Here is a 21,826-nt window from a genome sequence, read left to right as displayed (position 1 = left end):
TTAGGCCACACTCCCTAATTTCTGTTACCTATTTTGCTCCTGGCATAAACATTCGAATTGTGGCAACATCATGCGACTTTGCTATGTCACAATGGTTTGCTGTAACACAATTCAAACTTCAATTCAAATTAAGTTCAGTAAAGGTAGGTCAGGTACCCTTCATGAATCAGGCTCCTCCTTGTTTACTTTTTTTCTAAACAGATATCAAGGAACCCTTACAAGAGTGTGGCACGTCAGCAGATATGTTAATTGGGAAAAAGGGAATCACAACAGTGGTTGATCAGTGAGTATAGCCAGGGAGAATATGATATGAGCAAAAGACCTGCTACAGCTGGGGAAGCTGTGCCATCCAGCCCTTGACTGACTGTCTGCCTTTCCTGTTGGTTACCCCCAGAAAGCTTGAAAGTCTGTAGGTCAACAGGAGGCTGCTCCATAATTTATGCATATAGAAAGTGTAATAATACTTGAGAGTACCTGATCTTTTCTTCCATTTGTGTTGCTTTAAGAGTAACCGTATCAAGGAAAACCTGGATAAGAGAGCCGAGTTACAGCTGGATGCTAATCCATATAGCTTGTCCATTTGCTGCCGACCATTTACACCTTTTGTGAAATGGTGCACATGCACTTAGGGGCAGATCTACAAGGAAGTGCCGCAGCATGGCAATGCAAGCCCTTTAGCTGCGCCACGCTGCGGCACTTCCGAAGCATGGGAATGCGACATATTTACAATAATATGTTGCATTCTTGTGCCCTCCCCTGGTGCACAAACTGCAACCATGCGCCGGCGCAGGCACCCTTGCACCATGGTGCAAGGATGCCTGCGTCCTGGGGAGATAGTTTTTGTGCTGAAAAGAGCACCTTCCTGCACAAAAACAATCACTACAGGTATTTTCCTCTTTCAATGCGTGCTGTAGAATGAAGCACGCTTTGAAAGAGGAAAAAAGTAGGAGAAATGAAAACATTTCTCCTTGTTGCGCCTCGCTACGCTTCCCCTCAGGAGGCGTAGCATTGACACGCATTTCCAGATTTACAATTCCTCTGAAAATGTCTCATTCCATGGATGTTGCGTAGGAACACCCACAGACATATACCCATGAAAACCCAAAGTGCTGCGTGTGAAGGGCTGCAAGGAGAAGTGAAATGTGACATACTGGAGGCGCAGGGGGCTTGTACATCTGCCCATCAATCTTTTCACTTTTGATTTGCAATATCGTTACCTGGGTTTGGGAGCCATTTTATGGATTCTTAGGGGCTCATTACAATGCCAGTGGGTCCGACAATGACGGCTCATCATGTTGGACCCACCAACATCTACCGCTGCGGTCTCCAACGCTTCCAACGGGCTCAAGGAGCCCATCGGTGCGTCGGTGGGTCAGTAATCCCTACAGTAAGGGCCTGCTCAGGCACCCTGTAGGGATTACAGTACCCCTTTCCGCCTGCCCTTTCTTGGCGGTTCACCAGCCATGAAACGGCAGGCAGAAAGTGATTTTGGGTGTCGTTAGTAGGGCCCGCTTCTCCCCTGGTCCTCTGCTATAGGGCTTGGGGGTCACCTCTGGTGCCCCCTAACCATCCCTGCACTATGTTTCAGGCACCGCATAGTGCCTGCCACACGGTGCATGGATGTTTTTAAAGAGTTTATTTTCTTTTAAGGCATGTGCTGCAGTCCATAGCACGCCCTGTAAACTAAAATATACACATTGTGATGGCATTGAAGGCGGTCGCATTGTAATCAGGGCAGCAGGACTGCCGAATTCTAGTCGAGCGGTCCTGCTTCCTCTACAGTGCCGGCCGGACGAGAGTCTGACCGGCATCGTAATCAGGCCATTGGTCACGTAGTCTCAAACCCAGTTAATTGTCCAGCATTGCACCAAGCACTGCTAAGAACTTAAAGTCAAAGGACATATGTATCAAGACCAACTGGATTGAGCGTATCATTGTGTCTGTCACCACTGCCAGGAAACCGGCTGTAGTAAACCGGCAACTGCGCCGTGAAGCCAGACCTAAGAATACGTTGTTAATCATAAGAACAGAACAGGAATCAACTGTTCGCTGTTTCATTCAAACCACTGCTGGGCATTTCTAAAAAAAACTTGAAGACTCTGCCATGGATATTTCAAAGCCCACTTAAAACACCTGCTTTAAGGCATCACCCTGGGATCTTTGTACACTAGGAACGGTAAGTCACTCTTGTCCCATGCAATTGTGTCCTAGCTCAGGGAGTACTTTATTAAATGTCTAAAATGAGGGTTGGTAGCTGAAAGCCTTTGTAGATTTTTTTAAATCTTTTAGTTTTATGTATTTGATACTAATTAGAACATTGGAATGTTGGAGCTCCATTGAAAACAATGAAGTGCTCTGGGCTTATAATGGCTGGTATGAGCCTGGAGCTCCAACATTCCAATGTTTCTTTGTTCACAGCTCTGGCTGTGAACAAAGGGTTCAGGGAGCCTGAGGGGATTCCAATCCCCTCACACTTCCAAAAGGCGTTGTTTTGTTTGTTAGAACATTCTGTCCTCTAGTGACAGAATGTTCTAATTGCCTTATAGCCCTTCGTAGATGGGCTATACCGCTATTAAAGTCCCTCTCCCTTGTTGAAGGCCGTCGCCTTCGGCTCGGGCCTTTAACGCTGGAGAGGGCCTTTAATAGCTGGTACAGCCCCTACGGCGGGCTATAAGGCTATATTACATTTGATTCAGAGGAGAACTGCAGTGCCTTACTGAGAACATTTATTTTGTAGCAGGAGTGTCCGAACGTGAGGTGCTGTACATTGAACAATATGATGAGTGGGGTCGGGTGGAGAGCACACTACAAAAACCAGGAAGTAATGTGGAGAGGAAGAGCTACACGTTATTGTGACAGTCTCAGATCACTGTGCATTGTTTACCTACTGTTAAGACATAATGGTATATTTACATGTTCAGGTACAGAGTCACCAAATCATGTACTGAAAACAAGTCAAAAGACAATAAAGATACTTTACATTACAATTTCAGCTTTTGAGGCAAGCAGACAGAGTGACCATAAAGTGGTCAAATCAATTTTGTGAAATAAAGCAATGCATTTTAACCTTGCCTTGTATGTCAATATCGAAGAAATATTTCGAAGAGTCAAGACTTTTATACATTTCTGCAGAACTTTAACAACTTTGATCACATGAAAGAAAGGGTATATGCGTACGTGACATCACTGAAATGATATATATCATTCACACTTCTTTAAATATTATTAAATAAACTATTGACTACGAAAAACTGCATATTTCATACATACACAGAAAAGGCCAGGAATTGATTCTACGGCATGAAGGGATAGGTTTAGTCACAGGGCATATTACCAAGCAATAGCGATAATTATCGCTATTGCTTGGTTAGTGTGAAAAAATTATCGCCGAGCTGCGGCGATTTTTATCGCATGATAAACCTTGGTATTACCAAGGTTTATCGCAAATGCGATAAAAATCGGCCGCAATGCATGAATATCGCTGAAAAGTCAGCGATATTCATGCATTGGCGAGCTAATGCTCTTAGCCATGTTATCCACCTCCCATTAGATAACATGGCTAAGAACTGCTCAGGGCAGGTGTTAGCTTTTGGAGATATTCGCGCTTAGCGCGAACATCTCCAAAAGTTGGTAATAGGAGATAGCGATGTTAGCGACTGTTTCCAGTCGCTAACATCTTGGCACGCCCACTTTCCATGTCATTAGTGATAAATATCACTGACATGCAAAGTGGGGCCCAAGATGGTCGCTATCTCCTACTAGCTGTCGCTAATTGGTGTTAGCGACAGCTAGGTAATAGGGAGATAATTTTATCTCCGCTTTCTTGGCTTTTAAAGCCAAAAAAGCGGAGATAAACCCCCTTGATAATATGCCCCAGTCTTGCATAGAAGAGATTCATAGAAGTTATTTGGCTGAGAATGTTTTATCAATAATGCACCATTCACATTATCTATTGTTTGTGGGTTGAAATGTATTGACTTGTCTAGGTCTATACAATGTGCTATGGTAACGCAAGTACCATGTTTAGGGAAACGTTAACGTTATAGGTGTTGGGTGTTAAAATATAATGTTAACCTTATTCAGACTGTGATCACTTACTACTTTAACTCCAGTTCTAGACTTTCTTCTGCAAAGTGATTGTCAAAAATACTAACCAGAGAACAAAATATGTAATTAGATATCACATTCACTTATTAATATTAGGACTGATAGCTTTAATATACTTTCTCTGAAAAGATTTTTCTTTAAAAAGCATTCAGCCTCATTGTTTTAATGCTTTCAATCAGTTTGTTTCTTATGTTCTTTTTTGCTATTCATTTATGTACCAGGTAACTAAACACAACAAAAACATATAGAAAACGTTCTTGGTCCAATTTTCTTTTCATGATTAGAACCCTTTAACACACTTTAATTTCACGGTTATTCTTTAAAAGGTAAATAACAAAATGTAAGGCAGTGCCTGGCTGATTGAGTTACCACACCAGCTGTGACATGTGGGCAGATATTGAGTTTGGAACTGTCACTGGATTAGCTCAGGTTTAATGTTATCGGTTTTTAATAAAGTCATTTCCGGACGGTGATTTGAAAAAGGAACCATAAAATCACTATACAGCTATCAAACCAATATTATCTTCTGTTCAGGTTTTGAGCACCATAATATCTAACTCACCATGTCTTTGATCTGGCAGTGCCCATAGTTGAAGATGATTGCGTTTGGTGGGTTGCCTACGGGCAGCATGACAGCAAAAGAGATGCACATGGTGACAGGGATCAAGGTGTAGAGAGGGTTGATACGCAGGGTTTCCGACTGCAATGGCATAAAAACAGAATGGGTCAGGTGATGGGACTGCAGCATAAGAAACAGGAAATATCAAAGAAAGATACATCTGACTGACTCCTGAAAAAGGTATCATCTCTCTATGAATAATTTATACAATAGTAACAAAAACTAAGTACAGATTGAGTAACGTACAAAAGTAGGATATATCTGTAAAGCAGCAGAGGGTAGATGGGACTCTATGATAACAAGCATTGGTAAATTCATTAGGTTTCGCCTATGGAATTAATAATAAGTTAATATGCGTGGGAGCAGTGTATGAGTGCAGGGAGAATGGTGTGAGTGCTTTCTGTGCAGGGTGAGGGGTGCATGACTGAAGGTTGATAAGTGTCTGAGTGCAGGCTGAAAGTGCCTCAATGCATGGTAATTGATGTGTGTTCAGTGCAGACTGAAAATTGTGTAAGTGTAAAGGGTGAGAGGTGTTACCTTGTACAAGGTAAGAGGTGTGTGAGCATAGGGTGAGTGGTACATCAATTGTATAAGTGCAGAGAGAGCAGCATGAGATCAGGGTGCAAAGTGTGTGTAGAAGGCGAGAGGAATGTGAGTGCTGGATGAGAGGTATGTCAAAGGTGGGACTGGAGAATGATAATATACATACATGAGGAACAACAGGAAATAGTATGCTACAGCCATCCGACACAGAGGATATGTAAGTTGCAAGCACAGGAACCAATGAATAGAAAGGGGATAGGGTGTGAGTCCCTTTTAAGATTTATTTTCAAAATAGTTTTCATAAGCACAGAGCAAGCGCTGTGTAGGTGAAACCTAAAAAGGGGCACTTTCCTACAGGGGCTAACTGGGTTGCCCTACCCCTAGCACCCAGTGTACTCTGAGGACAAGGAACTTGGTGCAGAACAAAGCCAAAAACCTTGTTGTGGGCCCAGTTGGCTTACCGGACAACTTTAGCTGCAGGAGGATGTGGTCAAGTGTCATAAATTGAGCTTAGGTGTTAACTATAACAAAGAAGACTCATAAGATTCATGGATACATTTTATAGAGGAAGGTTATGGTTTTACATTAAGTGTTTAGTTAACCTTATTAAAAAACTCATAACATTTCCTTCATGAGACTTTTATTTAAGAAGCAAGACGACCCCACTGAAATTCATCAATTTAAGTGCCCTATGCACTGTAACTCTTTGAAGGCACTGCACAGGACCTCACCCCTCACAGGAGGCTTCAAAGTCGTCAGTTATGGCACCAGTTACTTAATATTATCACTAAAGCTGAGACATAATTTGGCGAATTTTAAAATTAGAGACACTAAATTAGTTGTTTTAATAAATGTACTGTGTGTATTTAAACAATAAACTTAGATTTGGAATGTTCTGTAGAATAATATCGGCCCAACAAAACATGATTGGTCTTTATACTATTTAAGTTCCCAAATAAAGGCCATCAAATAATTTTATTCTGAAAAGGATTTCCTTTCTTAGCAGGAAACTCATCACCTGAAAATGTCCAGCACGTTCACGTCGATTCAAGCCATGATTTGCACAAATTACGCATTCAATTTTTTTAAACCCCACTCTCTGCTTCCTAGTTCTAGGCCAAAATAGCTGACGCTATTTTGCACTGGAGCAGGGTTTGCTCTAAATACAAATCTAGCATTAACAACCGTTTTCTACATTAATGTTTTTCTACCAAACAGGAATGGCTTTCCAAAATAACTAACCGTATCTGTAAGGTATGTGTTGGAATGTTTTATTTAAGGCAGTGAATGCACTTTCTGCTTTCAAGGAGTTCTAAAGACCTGAAGTCTAGGCTATGTACAGAGGACATTGTTTTGCTCGCGCACACTGAGCTGCCTAGGGTAAAGTCCCCGGACCAATTGGTAGAGAGTGCCACTCGCCCTGTGGGCAGGCATGAGTCCGGCGCGTACATTCGCTTGAAACCGCCAAGAACCTGTTGAGCCGTGCAGATGAATGTGCGTGGGGATGCTCATTAGTTTACTTAGGTTGCGTGCTCAAGACCGCATGAGCAGAACGGGGCTCTTTCTCTGAATGCTGTTTTTTAGGTCTCGCCTAGGCAGCGCATGCGCTGTCAGAGTTGAGACATGCAGTACATGCTTTACTAGGTGAGTCCCAGCCTCCGTTTTCCTATTTGTTATTGAGTGTGTCTTTTAAAATGTACTGCTTGCTATTGGCTAAGCGTGTTTTATGTCCCTACTTTTTCCTTGTTGGCCACGCCTATGGCTGTTGGGCACGCCTATGGCTATTGGCCCCTTTACTGGTATTAGTGCATTTTTTGGGTCTGTTGTTTTTCGGGGATCTCTTTTTTTAAATGTGCCTTTTATTTATTTTATTTTTTTTACTTCGAGGCAACGCATTTCAGTTCCACGTGAGGCAATGTTTTCGTTTCTGTTGACTTTGTTCCAAGCATGTATACATGTTTTTTTTTAGTTAGAGTGAAGCATGTAATATTGTTAGAGTTGAAATATTAACGCATCTGAGAGGCAATGTTTTAGTTTCTGTTGATTTTGTTCTCAGGCATGTATACATGTTTTTTTTTTAGTTGGAGTGAAGCACGTAATATTCCTCAAGTGTTTTTTTTTTTAGTTCGAGTGAAGCACGTAATATTGTTACAACAAAAAATTTACAGCATCGGCTATCCCTCGGGTGCACCGGAAAAGAACCCTTGGTTGCTCTGGAAGTCTTTCCTATTACCAACCCCCTCCCATTGTCCGCGTTTCTTTTGTTCCTGCCCGCCTCCCTTTGTCCGTTGTCTGGCAGCTGTTGGGTAAGGCAAAAGCAAACCACTTCCAAAACGCCGAGATTTTGCTGCTCAGGAATTCCATAGAGCAGGCTTTTCCATCTAATCGCTCGTGACCCATCTAGAACCTATACGTGCGGCCCCCTACTAAACTAGAGGCTCTTACTTTGTTGTTAGAGTTGAAATGTTACTGTGTCTGCTATCCCTCGGGTGCACAGAAAAAGAACCCACAGTTGCTCCGTAAGTCTTTCCTGTTCCCACCCCCTCTCCCGTTGTCCGTGTTCCTTTTGTTCCTGCCCCCCTCCCGCTGTATGTTGTCTGGCAGCTGTTGGATGATGCAAAAGCAAACCACTTCCAAAATGCAGAGATTTTGTTGCTCAGTAATTCTCTGGAGCAGGATTTTCTATCTGATCACTCGTGAGCCATCTAGAACTTTTATGTGCGGCCCCCTACTAAACTAGACGCTCTTACTTTGTTGTTAGAGTTGAAATGTTACCGCGTCTGCTATCCCTCGGGTGCACCAGAAAAGAACCCGCAGTTGCACCGTAAGTCTTAATGTTCAATGTGTGCTTTCAGTTGAAAATTGGAGAAAATAAAGCCCCTGATATAGTTAAAGCTTATGTTTGAAGCCATGACTGCGGGAGGTCTCTTACAATTACCTTGGTGGCAGGGGCACTGTACCCATAACTGTTAACTGTGTATGGGCGTTCCTAATTGATAGTGGTTATTTTTGGGCATTGTTGCAACCTTGCCTAAGACTTGAATGATTTGGGGAGAGGATGTGGTCTGACGGCTAGATTGCCTACTTTGGTGCGTGAAACCAAGGTTCGAGCCTCGGAGTCGCGTCCACATCCTGTGATTCTGGCCAAATCACTTAATCTCCCTGTGCCTGAATATGTCCTTGTGTGACGTAAGTGGTGCTTATGTAAAGCGCTCCAATACCTTCCGGTCGAGTTTGCGCTATGTAAATCTGCATTAAAAAAAAATAATGATGCTTGCTGCATGTGGAATCTTGTCTGTGCCCACTATTGCAACCAATAGCGCCTGATGAGTTTCCTTTAAATAGAAGCAGTTTTTCTTGCAGAAAGGTTTGGAGACCCTGCCCTGTAGTGTGCACGTTGGCGAGTCTAAATCCTCTTTCCCCCACAGGCCAGTACACCACCGGGCTAGGCACTTCTGGCATGGGCTTGACTGGGGCGTTGTTGAAGGACCCGGTCACTGGGGAGATGACCCTAGACGAAGGTGCCCTGGTGCTTGCTAACCAGGACATCTGCTGTATAGATGAGTTTGATAATATGATGGACAGTGACGAACGGCCATCCACAACATGATGGAGCAGCAGACCATATCCATTGCCAAGGTACTTTGGGGGCTCCAGTCACGTGCACCAGCACAGCAAGCAGCAGCTGTCCCAGTTTGTGCCTCTGGACATGTAGCTCATGAGGTGAGGAGGTGCCGCACCTTCATTTTTGTGTTTAAAGCATAACCTGTTGCAGTAATGTTGCGACTTGGTTTACATTGCTCATGCTTTCTGTGCTTTTTTCAAGCTTTCAGTGTATGTTTTAATTCTAAAATGAAAGCCAGGACAGCTGTATTCTGCCATTGGTGAAGGGTAGTGCATGTTACCTTCTCAGGTCATCACTGTATGATGTAGCCTATCCTTGTCTAGCTCGTTGAGGTAGTTTAAAGCCACTCTAATGTGTGTGCATCACGCAGTGCTCGATGTAGGCTCGGGTGGCCTGATACCTAGGCTCGAGGTAACCGCAGTACACGTGTTGTGTGTCCATCGCCTGTTGGAGTTCTTTTAACCCCTGGTGTTGGCTGTAGTTTTATTACAACTTTAAAAGTCTAACTGAGCTGTATCTTCTGCTCATCCATTGGCCTATGGCCACCTTTCTTTTCTATTTATTTAATGTTAACCAGCCGTGCTTAGGCTTTTAGCATCTAAAGTGTAAGCGTGGTGTGCCACATATGCTATAAAAGTAAATAAATAGAAAACAAAAGCGGGCGTCCATTTGCACATATTATGCTGCATGGCTCAAATACTTATAAATACTTATACTTATAAAGCTCCAAAGGCAAGACCAATTGCATTGCAAATGCTTGTTTCGCTTCCCTGCAGTCTCATCACCATGTTTTTAGTTACTCAGGTTTAGCGGATGAACTAAGTGAACTAAATGTAATTACATCAGTGGCAAATAAGATTTTGCATAGTACTTCAGCCTTAAAATACATATGTAACAGCGTTAGCTGCACCCCCATCCCCCCCGTCTGATTACTAACTCTAATCTGCCTTATAAGCAGCTGGCTACAAAGCAGGCAACAAGTTAGGGGTTCTAAAAGTAATGTCTGACTCTAAGTTAGTGGCTATCTGAAAAGGGCTGAGACAGGGTTGTGGATAAATTGTTGTAACTGAAGTGGTGCGTGGGAGGAGGGACAAGTGGTGTGGGGAGCAACATGAGCGATGTAGACTAACTGTAGAGAGCCTTGCACTCGGCAGCCAGTGCAAGAGTGATGGAGGAAGGGGAATGATGGCTGACGGCAAAGAATATAGTTCCAGAAACGCGGATAGAAACAGTATTTCGGCTATGAGAAACTGTTAAGAGAAGCACATGAGGAACAATCATTGGTAAATGCAGGAAACAGTATGCTACAGCCAATAGAATTGGGGGGAAAGTAAGTGGCAAGCACAGGAACCAATGAAGCAAGGAAAGCAAGGATGATTGGATGTAAGCCCCTTTTAAGATTTTTATTAAATAAATAGATTTTACAAGTGCAGTGCAAGCTCTGATCTGGCTAATCTGGCTAAACCGATAAATGGGAGCATCAGAGAAGTGGTCCACTGCATGTGAATTGTTTCCATTGCAATTGTAATTTTGTGACCACCCATCATATAATAGACTCTGGATTATTCGCACACGTATGAAAATACACTTGCAGCAGTTTTGGGAAATACCAAACATATCCTTCAATCAGCCTGGCAAAGCTAAGTGAAAAGCAGGCTAAAGTTAAGCAATCAATTCGAAATTCACAATACGCATGTAGGAGTGGAAATTGTTGAAACAGAGAGGAATTAAAGACATTTTAAATTACCTACTTTAAGTATGCAAAATCTGCACAGTGCATAAAATAAGCATTAAAGAACATAAGGTGTCTTTCTATATGAATACAAAAATGTTTTTTGCAAATCTATCCAATGCACAGTAATATGCATAGATGTAACTTACTCATTGTGTAAGTCACACACTTGGAAAATCTTTATGAATTGTGCCCTACATATCTGCCTATCTGAGTCATGGGAAAGTGCAGTTTCTTTGACGAGACAGAATGAAAACCGAAGAATATGTCTATATCACCAGTATTTTCAATGAATCTTGTGCTCTTGAGAGGAACATTTCTGCTACATACACAAATCACTGCTCCCTAATACTCTTTGTACTCTTGCACAAGGTGTCAATGTGATAATCAATTGATGAAATGGTCTAAAAGATATCTTTTATTTCTTCCAACAAACCTTTACCCACCAAATACTAGATCAAAGAGTATACTACTTAATTGAATATGTGCTTATTTATAGTTCCTATGTAATTTTATACTGTACAATCTTTCCTTTTTAACATGGTACTGTTTTTTATATTCTGTAAATGCTTTGATGATATTCTCTTATATCGAATGAAGCTAATAATAACTTAATTGAATCCTCCATCTCTCGATTAATAGCTTTGAGGTAGGAAATGGGGATTTTACATCTTCATGGCTCGTAAGCATATTTACTGATTCAAACAGGTAAATTGTCAATCTGGTTACTTGATGTGCTTGTCAAAGAACAGAGTTCATACCATGAAATTATCACATCATATTTAAGATTAATTGCCACCAAAGAAACCCACTCACTCACTCTATCCATACTTCATTACCGCCTTTACTTTTTCTTCATACCAGTCCTAAACTATGGGGTGAACCACCCCTGAACATGTGACGTTCTTAGTCAAAATTAATATATAAAGGATAAAGTACCCCCTGCCATACATTATAAGGCTATTGCAAGTCACTGAGGAGTTCAATAACCATATAGAGGAAGAAAGCTGGGAGCCGAGTTTCTTTATATGGTTATGGAAGGCAGGGGTGACTTGCTATATCCTAATCGTGTATGCAAGGGGTTACTTTATCCCATATAATACAAGGTCACACCATCACATTTCCCACACACCACTTAAAACCTTGGTGCATAGCTCTTTCACATGAAAGAGTGAGCATGTTTGCAAACATGAAGAATAAAAATAAAACCTCTGATGCAAAATTAAACACATCAAAAACTTGTTAGTTATTTGTTACAAACAGATATTAGAAGCGGTTTAATACAAGTCAATTGTTTTTTTAAAAAGCTGCGGTTGCTCGGAAGGTATAAAAACATGCAGAAAGATACTAGCTTTTCTCTATCTAAGGAGTCCAAAAAATTTACATTTTCTCTTTGCTTGTCATTGTAAGCTATTAAAATAGAGCAGAAGCAAGAAAAGCAAAGTTCCGTTTGTTGCTTTAAACAGTTGCCCATGTATAATATATGTATATTTATATCTATATCTATCTAAAACACAGAGTTGCCCCAAACAGTAGAAGCCCACACAGGTAAGTATCGCCAATTGTTTTAATGGAAGCTGCAGCACAAAGAAGTACGATGTACACAACTGTTCCTTACAGCCGAGGCGTTTCGAGCTCCCACTCTTCTTCACAGGCATGTTTATGGCAGAGATGCATGGCAGTAAGTGCACCCATATTTAAACTTTGTACTCGCCCCAGTGGGCGTGGTCGCCGCATAGACTCCCGGTACTTGTGGTGCCTTAAGTGTTTCTCATGTGAGATGACATGCACTCCGTTAGATTAAAGTCTACAATAAAACCAAAGTGGGTTGCTGTGGCATTGCCACACTGTTCTGCTGACCTTTTGTAGCTTCCATCACCAGCACCTGTCCATCACTGGCACACGCCGGTAGGCCTTGCCGAGGTCTGCTTTCCGCAGCAGGCTTCTACTACGGCTAATACTGAGCAACAACACAGGGTCTGACTCTTTCCCAGGAAGGCTGAGTCAATGCAATATAAACAACAAAACAAATGCCAATACTGGACTACAATCACTACTCTTTATACCAAGTAATGGTACGAATAAAGCATACCACACTGCTTATTACTTACGTCAGTAATTTATTTGGGTCAATTCGAGTCTCTAGTTGAATTATTTTCATTCTGTTTTATAAGACAGTTTTTTGTGCATATATACATTATATACAGAAAATACAAAACACGATATTTTTACAATTGCATAAAGTTTTTACAAATTTACAATATAACAACACATATACATATCACTTTCGCTCTTCAAGCATACATCTTTCAAACCCAAACAAGAAACTTTTAAGTCTTTTGAAATAGATCCGTTTGTCACTGTCTTATTGAATCGTATACAGTCATGAATGATGTTTGTCTAGTCGTTTGAATTTAGATATTGGGAAAAATAAATCAGTCAAGGTTTGACTCCTATCTTATCAAGACAACTTTTTTTGAAACACCATAATCAGTGACAGAGAGACCGGAGTGGTCGACGCGTTTCGAATCCCTTATTATGGGATTCTCCTCAGGACCGAAAGATTCTAAAAAAGACAAAAAAATATATATACAAGTCACCTCTTGTGAATAACCAAACTTAAAGTGTTTCTAAGACCAGACTAAACACCAGTATGCAACTGCCTACCTTATAAATCCTGCAGAGTCAGAGTCTCAAAAATGAAGGTGTGGACAAAGTCTGAAATAACAAACATGAATGACGGTACACGTGTTACACACATAGAACGGATTGGTTTACCATAGGCTAAACTATCACATTGTGGTAAATTGCACTGACCTGGGCGTCATGTTATCCGTGATGAGAGGTTCTAAAGAGTAAAGTATGATGCACTTGTAAGTGACTTTACACGAAAAAACATCAAGCAAGCATTGTGTTATTAAGTTTCTATAGAATCTTACCCGATTTAGGAAAGTGTTCGCCCCAGGCTGGGGGTCGATGCGAGTCGCGATGCTAATCCGCACGGAGGGATTAACTAGTGGATTCTCTTAGAGAGTCCTGTGAAGAGAAGGTATAATACCGATCAGATATAGGGTTCTCCCTTTTGCTCCGTACTGCCGCTTGTAAAAAATAGGCTTGTAAAGAAGCTTCCATGAAAAACTGCATCTCGGCTCATTCTTCTCCGTGTTCCCTTGTTTGTAAGAAAGCCGTCTTTGCTTTCTTATTCTGAGCGCGATCACGTGATCGCAATGTTGACTGAGAAAATTAAAGGGGCCCACACCAAAGTGAACACTAACACATGTATTGATGCAGCAAAGCTTTATCAAACTTACACTAAGGGTTTAGGACAAAGATGTATAGACGTCTATGTCTCTATATGTTATTCTGTCATGTGCGAGACTAGAATTGCCAAACACATATGACCTGATCATTGTATAAAGTGCATGGTCGTATTGCCTCTAGCATGTGCAGAACATTGGACTCGTTTAACAGATATTCCCAGTTTTGATGTTTGTTGGAATTTAGCTAGGGGTAGCCCTGAAGATTTCTGAAATTTCATTGAGGCCAGTCATGGCCGTATTGAATTTCATTATTAACAACGCCCCACGTTGCGCCAATCTTGCTTCCAGGTTACCTCCACGTGGATCCTGTTCAATTTTGGAAATTATGGTCCAACGCAGGTCGCTCTCTTTGTGTTGCTGCGTCTGCCAATGTAGAACTTATGGTGCATTCGGTACTTGCCTTTTTTTTTTTTTTTTCAATTTTTGAAAACCGTTATTTGTGGAGATGGTGACAAAGAAATACGGGCCTACAACCCAGAGGCCGGCCACGGAACAAACTGGAAGACACCAATAACAATAAAAAGTACGGAATGGTCACGCAATACTACCCAATGCTGCGAGTCTATAATGCTAGCTGAGCGTAACCCCGGGTAAAGGATCACTGAAGGTTAATTTTATATATATAAAAGTAAAGGATCGGTCGTATAATAAGCGTCTTGGTACACATGCCGGGGAACAGAATCAACATCATTATAATAGGGAGTCCGTAAGTCAGTTATCAGAATATTCCAAAGCGGTCAAGCCATCAACGCCCTTGCTATTCTTCTTCAGTCAGTGTCCACCCGCAACCTCATGTGCCCAAAGACAAGCAAAACATCACTCTCATGACAATCAAATCATCAATGAGACGGAAAAAGGTGCAATCACTATACAACCCAACCCGGAGAGTAAAAGAAAACAAAAATATTAGAAAAAAGGGAAAGGAAAGGGGGAATCCACGTTACTGTACCCGCCCCACGGTGATAATGGCGATCCACAATCCAGACAGTAAACATTCTTAGGGGCGGGGAGGCTAAGTCAGGAGAAGCAAAAACCCCCCGAAAGTACCATACCATATGAGAATACGCAAACCTCCCCCCCGGGCACTCATCCCGCGGGGATCCCGCACAGCAATGGAGACCCAAGAAAAGGACAGATAAGAGCCATAGAAACAAAGAACTATCTAATAGACCCCCATCCACCCGCCCCACCCTGCACCCCTGCAGAAGGTTATGGCCTACCCCTCCCAGCAGCGTGCCTGTCGCCCTAAGCATGAAGCCGAAATATAGAATGAGACAATGTAGGGAAAGGAGAAGAAAACAGGTAAAAGGGAAAAAATGAAAGTCAAGGGGGGAGGATATCATGTAACAAGGCGCACGGCCCCCACCCCCCGCCCATACAGACATTCTAGTGTAGCCCAAAACGAATCTGGCATGGTTTCAAGTGCCATACATATTAAGAGTTCGACAAGGTATCACAATTTGTGGCAGTCCATAAATCCGTGCATCGAACAGCAGTCCTCCGGGTGAAAAACCCCCGGGTTCACCCCAGTCCTTTCTTAGCCATCGCCGCGATGTATGGAAAGGTAGCAAGCATAAAACAAAGCAGTGAGAAGAGGTCATGGAGCCACCGCTGGACGGTCAATGGAAGCCTCCCACTGGATCTCCACCGCCGAAGGCAATGCAAGAGCTGTTCACGGCAGTCATGTAAATCAGTTGCACTGATCGCCAGCAGTTCTTCCCGCATGTGGTCCAAGCCGTCGCCGCCAAAGTACGGGAAACAAAAAGTAACCACCTCAGGCCCATCCGCATCCCTGGGGGACGGCTTGGAAGTAATGGCGATCCCCACGTCGACCTGCACACAAAAATCCCGGACCAGGGTCGCCTGCCAAATCCTTAGTGCCCGCAGGACGTCGCCAATCGTGGGTTCACACTCCACGGTGCAGGTCCCATCACGGCACAGAGGTACAGCACCAACATCCCAGGGCGTCCCACGGCTTACAGCATCAGCCGCCATTTTAAAATTACTACGCAGTCTTTTCGTGACCGACTCCTGGGGTGGGCTCACAAGCGGGGCCCACGCGGGATCCCCCTCAATCGTCCACACAGCGGCCACGGTGCAAAGATGAGGGCCACCAAAAAAGAGGGACCCGCGGGCGCCAACGCTTCGCCAGAGCCACTCTCCACCACCGAGCGATGGAAGTCAGGATGGCCGAGCGAGGCAACAAGGGGGGGAGCCACCAGCACGGCTTCCCCCACACACAACTTGCCGCACCTCACCTCTGGACCACCGGAAGGTAGACCCAGGCGCGTTCAGTTGCCTTCGGCTTTTTCGCACAACGGCCTCCTCCGATCGGCATCCGTCCTCCACCCGAGGCCGCCTCAGACTCGTCTCCGCCGGCTACTCGCTGAAGGCAAGGCCCCGGTCTCCACTCCACAAAGGCCGCACTTCCTGGGAGGACGCCGCTGCGGGCCCACTGATCTCCGGAGCCACCAGGATGGGTGGTAAGTGTCAGCAGACCTTCATCTGTAAAGTGTTGTCTTTTCTGGGCAGGATGGGCGACAGGATAGATTAGTTTGGGCAGGGAGGCCGGCGGAGCCGAGCTACCGTGCGGCCATCACGATGTTGAGCTAGGCTCCTCCCCGGTACTTGCCTTTTTTACCTTGATTTATGTTGCGTGATTCTTTGCCTGGCTTCTTGTGTAGTTTTGCCGACATATAGTTTTGGACATGGGCACCAGATTCCATAGACGACATTTTTTGATTGACAGTTCGTAAAGGTTTCATGTTTCCAATGGATTCTATTAAAGGAAAAGACAGAACCTTCCTCTGTTGTCTCGCAACAAGCGCAATTTCCACATTTGTGGTGTCCCACCACAGGTGGTAAGTTCATCATTCCTCATAGTGTCTTTTTTGGGTCCTGGGGTATTGCTGCTCTGACCAGATAGTTTGCCACACTTTTCTCTTTTTTATATGCAAAAAGGGTTGGTTCATGTAGATCTTCATGTAAGTCTTTGACTAAGTGCCAGTTTTGCATGACTAACTTTCGTAGTTGGTGTGTATTTGGGCCAAAGGTGGTGACACAGACAATCCTTTTTTAATTTTGTCTTTTACGTTTTTGCAGTAATGTTTCTCTAGGGACCCACCATGCCCTCTTAAGGGAATGCTTTAAGAGCTTCTTTGGGTAACCTCTCTCCAGAAGTCTTTCCATTAGTCCATTCGCATGAATGAAGTATTCCTCCTTGTTGGAACAGTTTCTTCGGATCCTTAAAAACTGACCGAAAGGTAAGTTTTGTTGAGGCTCCTCGGGTGATGACTCGTGTAATGCAGCGCTTTGTTTCTGTCCGTTGGTTTGCGGAAAAGCGTTGTTCCCAGGACTCCTTCTGTCGCGTAAACCAGAACATCCAAGAAGGTGATGTTTTTATTTGATGCCATGTGGCTGAATTTTATGTCCACTGATCTTGCGTTAAGCCAGGTAACGAATTCATCTAACGTCTCCTGTGATCCAGACCAAATGAAAAACACGTTGTCTATATACCTCATATAGTTTGTGATGTGTTGAGAGAAAGGGTTGTTATTATATATAAATCTGTTCTCATATAGACCCATAAATAATACAGCCAGCTCCGGTGCGAAGGGGCAGCCCATAGCCACCCCTTTGATTTGATAGTAGAATTCAGTGTCAAATTGGAAATAGTTCTTATGCAGGGCAAATTTGGCAAGATTCATGATGAAGTCCGTTGGGACTCTCGTTGGTTGATCCCTCTGGTCTAAAAAAAATGATAATGTTTCCAGTGCCTGGTCTTGAGGTATCTGTGTATACAGAGATACGACATCCATCGTGACCAGTAATTGGTTATTGTCATTGAATTCAATAGATGATAGTTCATTGATGAAAGATGTCGTATCCTGGAGGTGTGCTGGAATTTCCTCAATGAATGGCTTCAGGAAGTAATCAATATACTTAGCAATAGGTTCCATTAAAGAGTCACACCCAGATATAATAGGGCGGCCTGGAGGTTGAATTGGGTCCTTATGCATCTTTGGTAGGACGTAAAAAACCGGGATCCTGGGATTCTTATTCTGAAGAAAATCAAATTCCTTTGGTCCAAGGATCCCTGACTCATGACCAGCTTGAAGAATACTGAAAAGTTCATTTTGCAAGTCTCGTGTTGGATTTTGCCTGATCTTTTTGTAACATGTAGGGTCATCAAGCTGTCGTCTAACTTCATTTTTGTACTTGTCGATATCCCAGAAGACGACTGCGCCTCCTTTGTCTGCTTCCTTTATTATCAAAGATCTATCATTTTTTAAGGTGAAGATAGCGTCCTTCTCATCCTTTTTTAGGTTGAACTTGACAAAATGTTTTTTATTTTCCAGTGCCGTGATGCCCGATAGTATTGCTCTTTCGAAAGTTATAGTCTCTTTAGGAGTCTTACTTACAGGTGGACAAAATGTCGACTTTTTTCGCAACCCTGTTACTTCAGTTGTATTTGGATTAGGTATTCCTTCAAAGAAAGTTTTTAAGCGGATCTGACGGCAGAATTCAATTGCTTCCAATTTCATTTTAACAAAATCGGTTGGTTCAACTGGGAAATTAGATAGCCCTTTTTCCAAAACTGCTATTTCTGATGAAGATGAAGATAGAGTCCGATTTGATAAATTGAAAAGAGACGACGGGGTTAACTTCTGTAATACTGCCGCCTGGTCCTCATCTCCCATGGTTGATATCTTTGTCGGGATCGACCCCTTGGTCGTTGTTGGCCTCTGGCTAAAAACGCCTGGGAATTTTGTTGTTGTTCTTGGGCGTTGTTTCTACTTCCTGGGTTGTTCCTCAAGTCAGTTGTATCCGTGTCACCGCAAGATGAAGAAGAGGTATCTGAAAATGTTAAAAACATATTCCTTGATCTACCTTGGTTCTCTTGGAACTATAAAAGTCGGTTTGTAGGTACGGGTAGACTTTTCCAATGAAAAGTTTTTTTTATCTGTTTCAAATTTGTTGTTTTTTTGAGTCACCGTATAATCCTTAAATTCCAAGATTTCCTTTTCGATTTTCAGATTTTTTAGGTCAGAGCAGCAATACCCCGGACCCAAAAAAGACACTAAGAGGAATGATGAACTTACCACCTGTGGTGGGACACCACAAATGTGAAAATTGCGCTTGTTGCGAGACAACAGAGGAAGGTTCTGTCTTTTCCTTTAATGGAATCCATTGGAAACATGAAACCTTTACGAACTGTCAAACAAAAAATGTCGTCTATGGAATCTGGTGCCCATGTCCAAAACTATATGTCAGAAACTACACAAGAAGCCAGGCAAAGAATCACGCAACATAAATCAAGGTTAAAAAGGCAAGTACCGAATGCATCATTAGTTCTACATTGGCAGACGCAGCAACACAAAGAAAGCGACCTGTGTTGGATCATAATTTCCAAAATTTAACAGGATCCACGTGGAGGTAACCTGGAAGCAAGATTGGCGCAACGTGAGGCGTTGTTAATAATGAAATTCAATACGGCCATGACTGGCCTCAATGAGATTTCAGAAATCTTCAGGGCTACCCCTAGCTAAATTCCAACAAACATCAAAACTGGGAATATCTGTTAAACAAGTCCAATGTTCTGCACATGCTAGAGGCAATCCGACCATGCACTTTATACAATGATCAGGTCATATGTGTTTGGCAATTCTAGTCTCGCACATGAGAGAATAACATATAGAGACATAGACGTCTATACATCTTTGTCCTAAACCCTTAGTGTAAGTTTGATAAAGCTTTCCTGCATCAATACATGTGTTAGTGTTCACTTTGGTGTGGGCCCTGATGGAGCGAGCTTTAGAAATGATTTTATTCTAGCTCGTGATGTCATACTCTCATAACTTGAATTAACATATTAATGAGTTATTGCATGGTTTGTTGTATTAAACCAATTTAGAGTAAAATTCCACATCATTATACAGAACTAATGTGCTTTATGTTGCATTTGCAAGTCTGTTTTGTAACACATAACTAATATTGTTTTGTTTGTCATGTTTGTCCTATTGTCTTTGTCACTATTAATATGCGGCTGATCATTCATGGCATGTGCTTTATTATATGTGCTTACATGTTTGTCCTATGTTGTGATTGTCTGTCTGTGTATTATTTAATCATCTTTTTACTCTTTCAGATTTATGAAGAAACCTGCTGGACATTGTGAAGAATGGTAGATTTTAAATGTGCTGCTTTTCTGTGTGCTTCTGCTAGGTGACTTATACTAATGGGTTAACATTAGCTATGTAGGTTGGAAACAGAATGACTTTCATTACCTGAATTAATTATTGTTTTGTGTTTGTTTAAATAATAGTTTTCTGGAAAGTGACGTGAGCTAAAAGTGGCGCAGTGACGTAAGCAAAAGTGGCGCAGAAAATTGATGCTTTCTGAAAAGAGGCCTGCTGTTGAAAAGCCACATGAAAAAAACTTATTTTGAAAAAGGATGAGAAGCCTATGAACTTTTATTGTGAAAAGGTTTGAAAAGAACTGCAAAAGGCTCTCTGTGGAAAGGTTTGCTAATGTGCCACGAAGCTCAGAACGGACAGGCTCAAGGCCAGGATGTGAGTCGCTGCATTTTTGTGCACTACACAAACGATCTTTTGCTACAAAATGTAGCAGCCTAAGGAAGTGCTGCCAGGACTCTGTGCATGAACAATGGCTTTGTGTAAAAGCCTGGACTTGCGGTGGAAGATGTCACAGTTTACTGTGGCGTGAGGTGGTTCAGCCAATGGGGAGCCAGAATTCAGCTGTTGGAATGTGAAAATAGTTAATTTAACCATAGTTTTAGGGTATAAGAATAGGCTCTCGGAGCAGATTTTTGGCTTACGCTTCTTGATTCCAGAGGGACGTGTTCTGCTCTCCGATGATTACACGTAAGGAAAGGTGATTTTTTAAAAGACTTTATTTTCAGGCAATGAGGATAGAGACAGAGAGTTAGTTAGGATTTGGAAATGCTCTTTTTCACTTATTTCTGCTAATAAATAATATTTTCTTGAATTAAGCTCTCTATATAAATGCTGAATAAACTTTCTTATGACTTTTTCTAATGCTTGCTTAATAAAGTTCCAAAACCTAAGTTTTCCTGAATATGTTTGAATAAACTTTTAAAATGACAAGCTGGTCTTGTTTATTGTAGTTAGATTCAAAAATAACACATTAGATCCATTCGCCTCATGATTCAGCTGCTCTGTTATTCTTATGGGCCTGGTATTGATTGGTAAGTTTGGTGGTAGATAGTGACATCATTTATGCAGAATTTTAGTAGGAGCGCTGGATCAATTTTTGGTAGCATTCGTACGGTTATATGTTGTTTTTGACATACATGATACATATATGTTGGTATAGTCATAGGATCAATGTTTCATATGTTGAGTTTTTGATTTTGTCAGATTGCTATATGTACTTATATGTACTTTTAAGGGTTTTTCCAGCAGTGTGAAAAATTCCTGCTTTGCCATGGCAAGAGTAGTGTGACTAGAAGAGTTACACAGTGCATTTGTTCTGCTTCAAAATTTTGGTATAGAATATAATCAATCAATCAGTGACACTTATAAAGCGCGCTACATACCCGTGGGGTCTCAAGGCGCTGGGGGGGGGGGAGCCGCTACTGCTCGAACAGCCAGGTCTTCAGCTTCTTCCTGAAGGAGAGGTGGTCTTGGGTCAGGCGCAGGTCGGTCGGGAGGGAGTTCCAGGTCTTGGCGGCCAGGTGGGAGAAGGACCTTCCTCCTGTAGTCGCTCTTCGGATGCGGGGGACGGCGGCGAGGGCGTGGTTGGCTGATCGGAGGTGGCGTTTGGGAGCGTAGAAGTTGACTCGGCTGTTGAGGTAGCTCGGGCCTTGGTCGTGTAGGGCTTTGTGTGCGTGGGTGAGG

At 42.5% G+C, this 21,826-nt stretch overlaps 1 protein-coding gene and 1 non-coding gene across 2 annotated transcripts in view; one reads left to right on the top strand and one right to left on the bottom strand.

The window, feature by feature from the left end:
• Positions 1–21,826, bottom strand: part of SLC13A4 (solute carrier family 13 member 4) — a 256,186-nt gene that overhangs the window by 2,037 nt on the left and 232,323 nt on the right. Inside the window, 1 exon segment of the mRNA XM_086952476.1 lies at positions 4,670–4,807. Coding sequence (XP_086808602.1) covers positions 4,670–4,807 — 138 coding nt within the window.
• Positions 6,575–6,844, top strand: LOC147734701 (RNase MRP). The gene has a single exon (XR_015308189.1).

The sequence above is a fragment of the Lissotriton vulgaris genome, chromosome 1_2 (assembly GCF_964263255.1).
Source record: "Lissotriton vulgaris chromosome 1_2, aLisVul1.2, whole genome shotgun sequence".
NCBI classification, from domain to species: Eukaryota; Metazoa; Chordata; class Amphibia; order Caudata; family Salamandridae; genus Lissotriton; species Lissotriton vulgaris.
The sequence above is the reverse complement of the archived record's forward strand: the minus strand, read 5'-3'. Positions and strand labels throughout refer to the sequence as shown.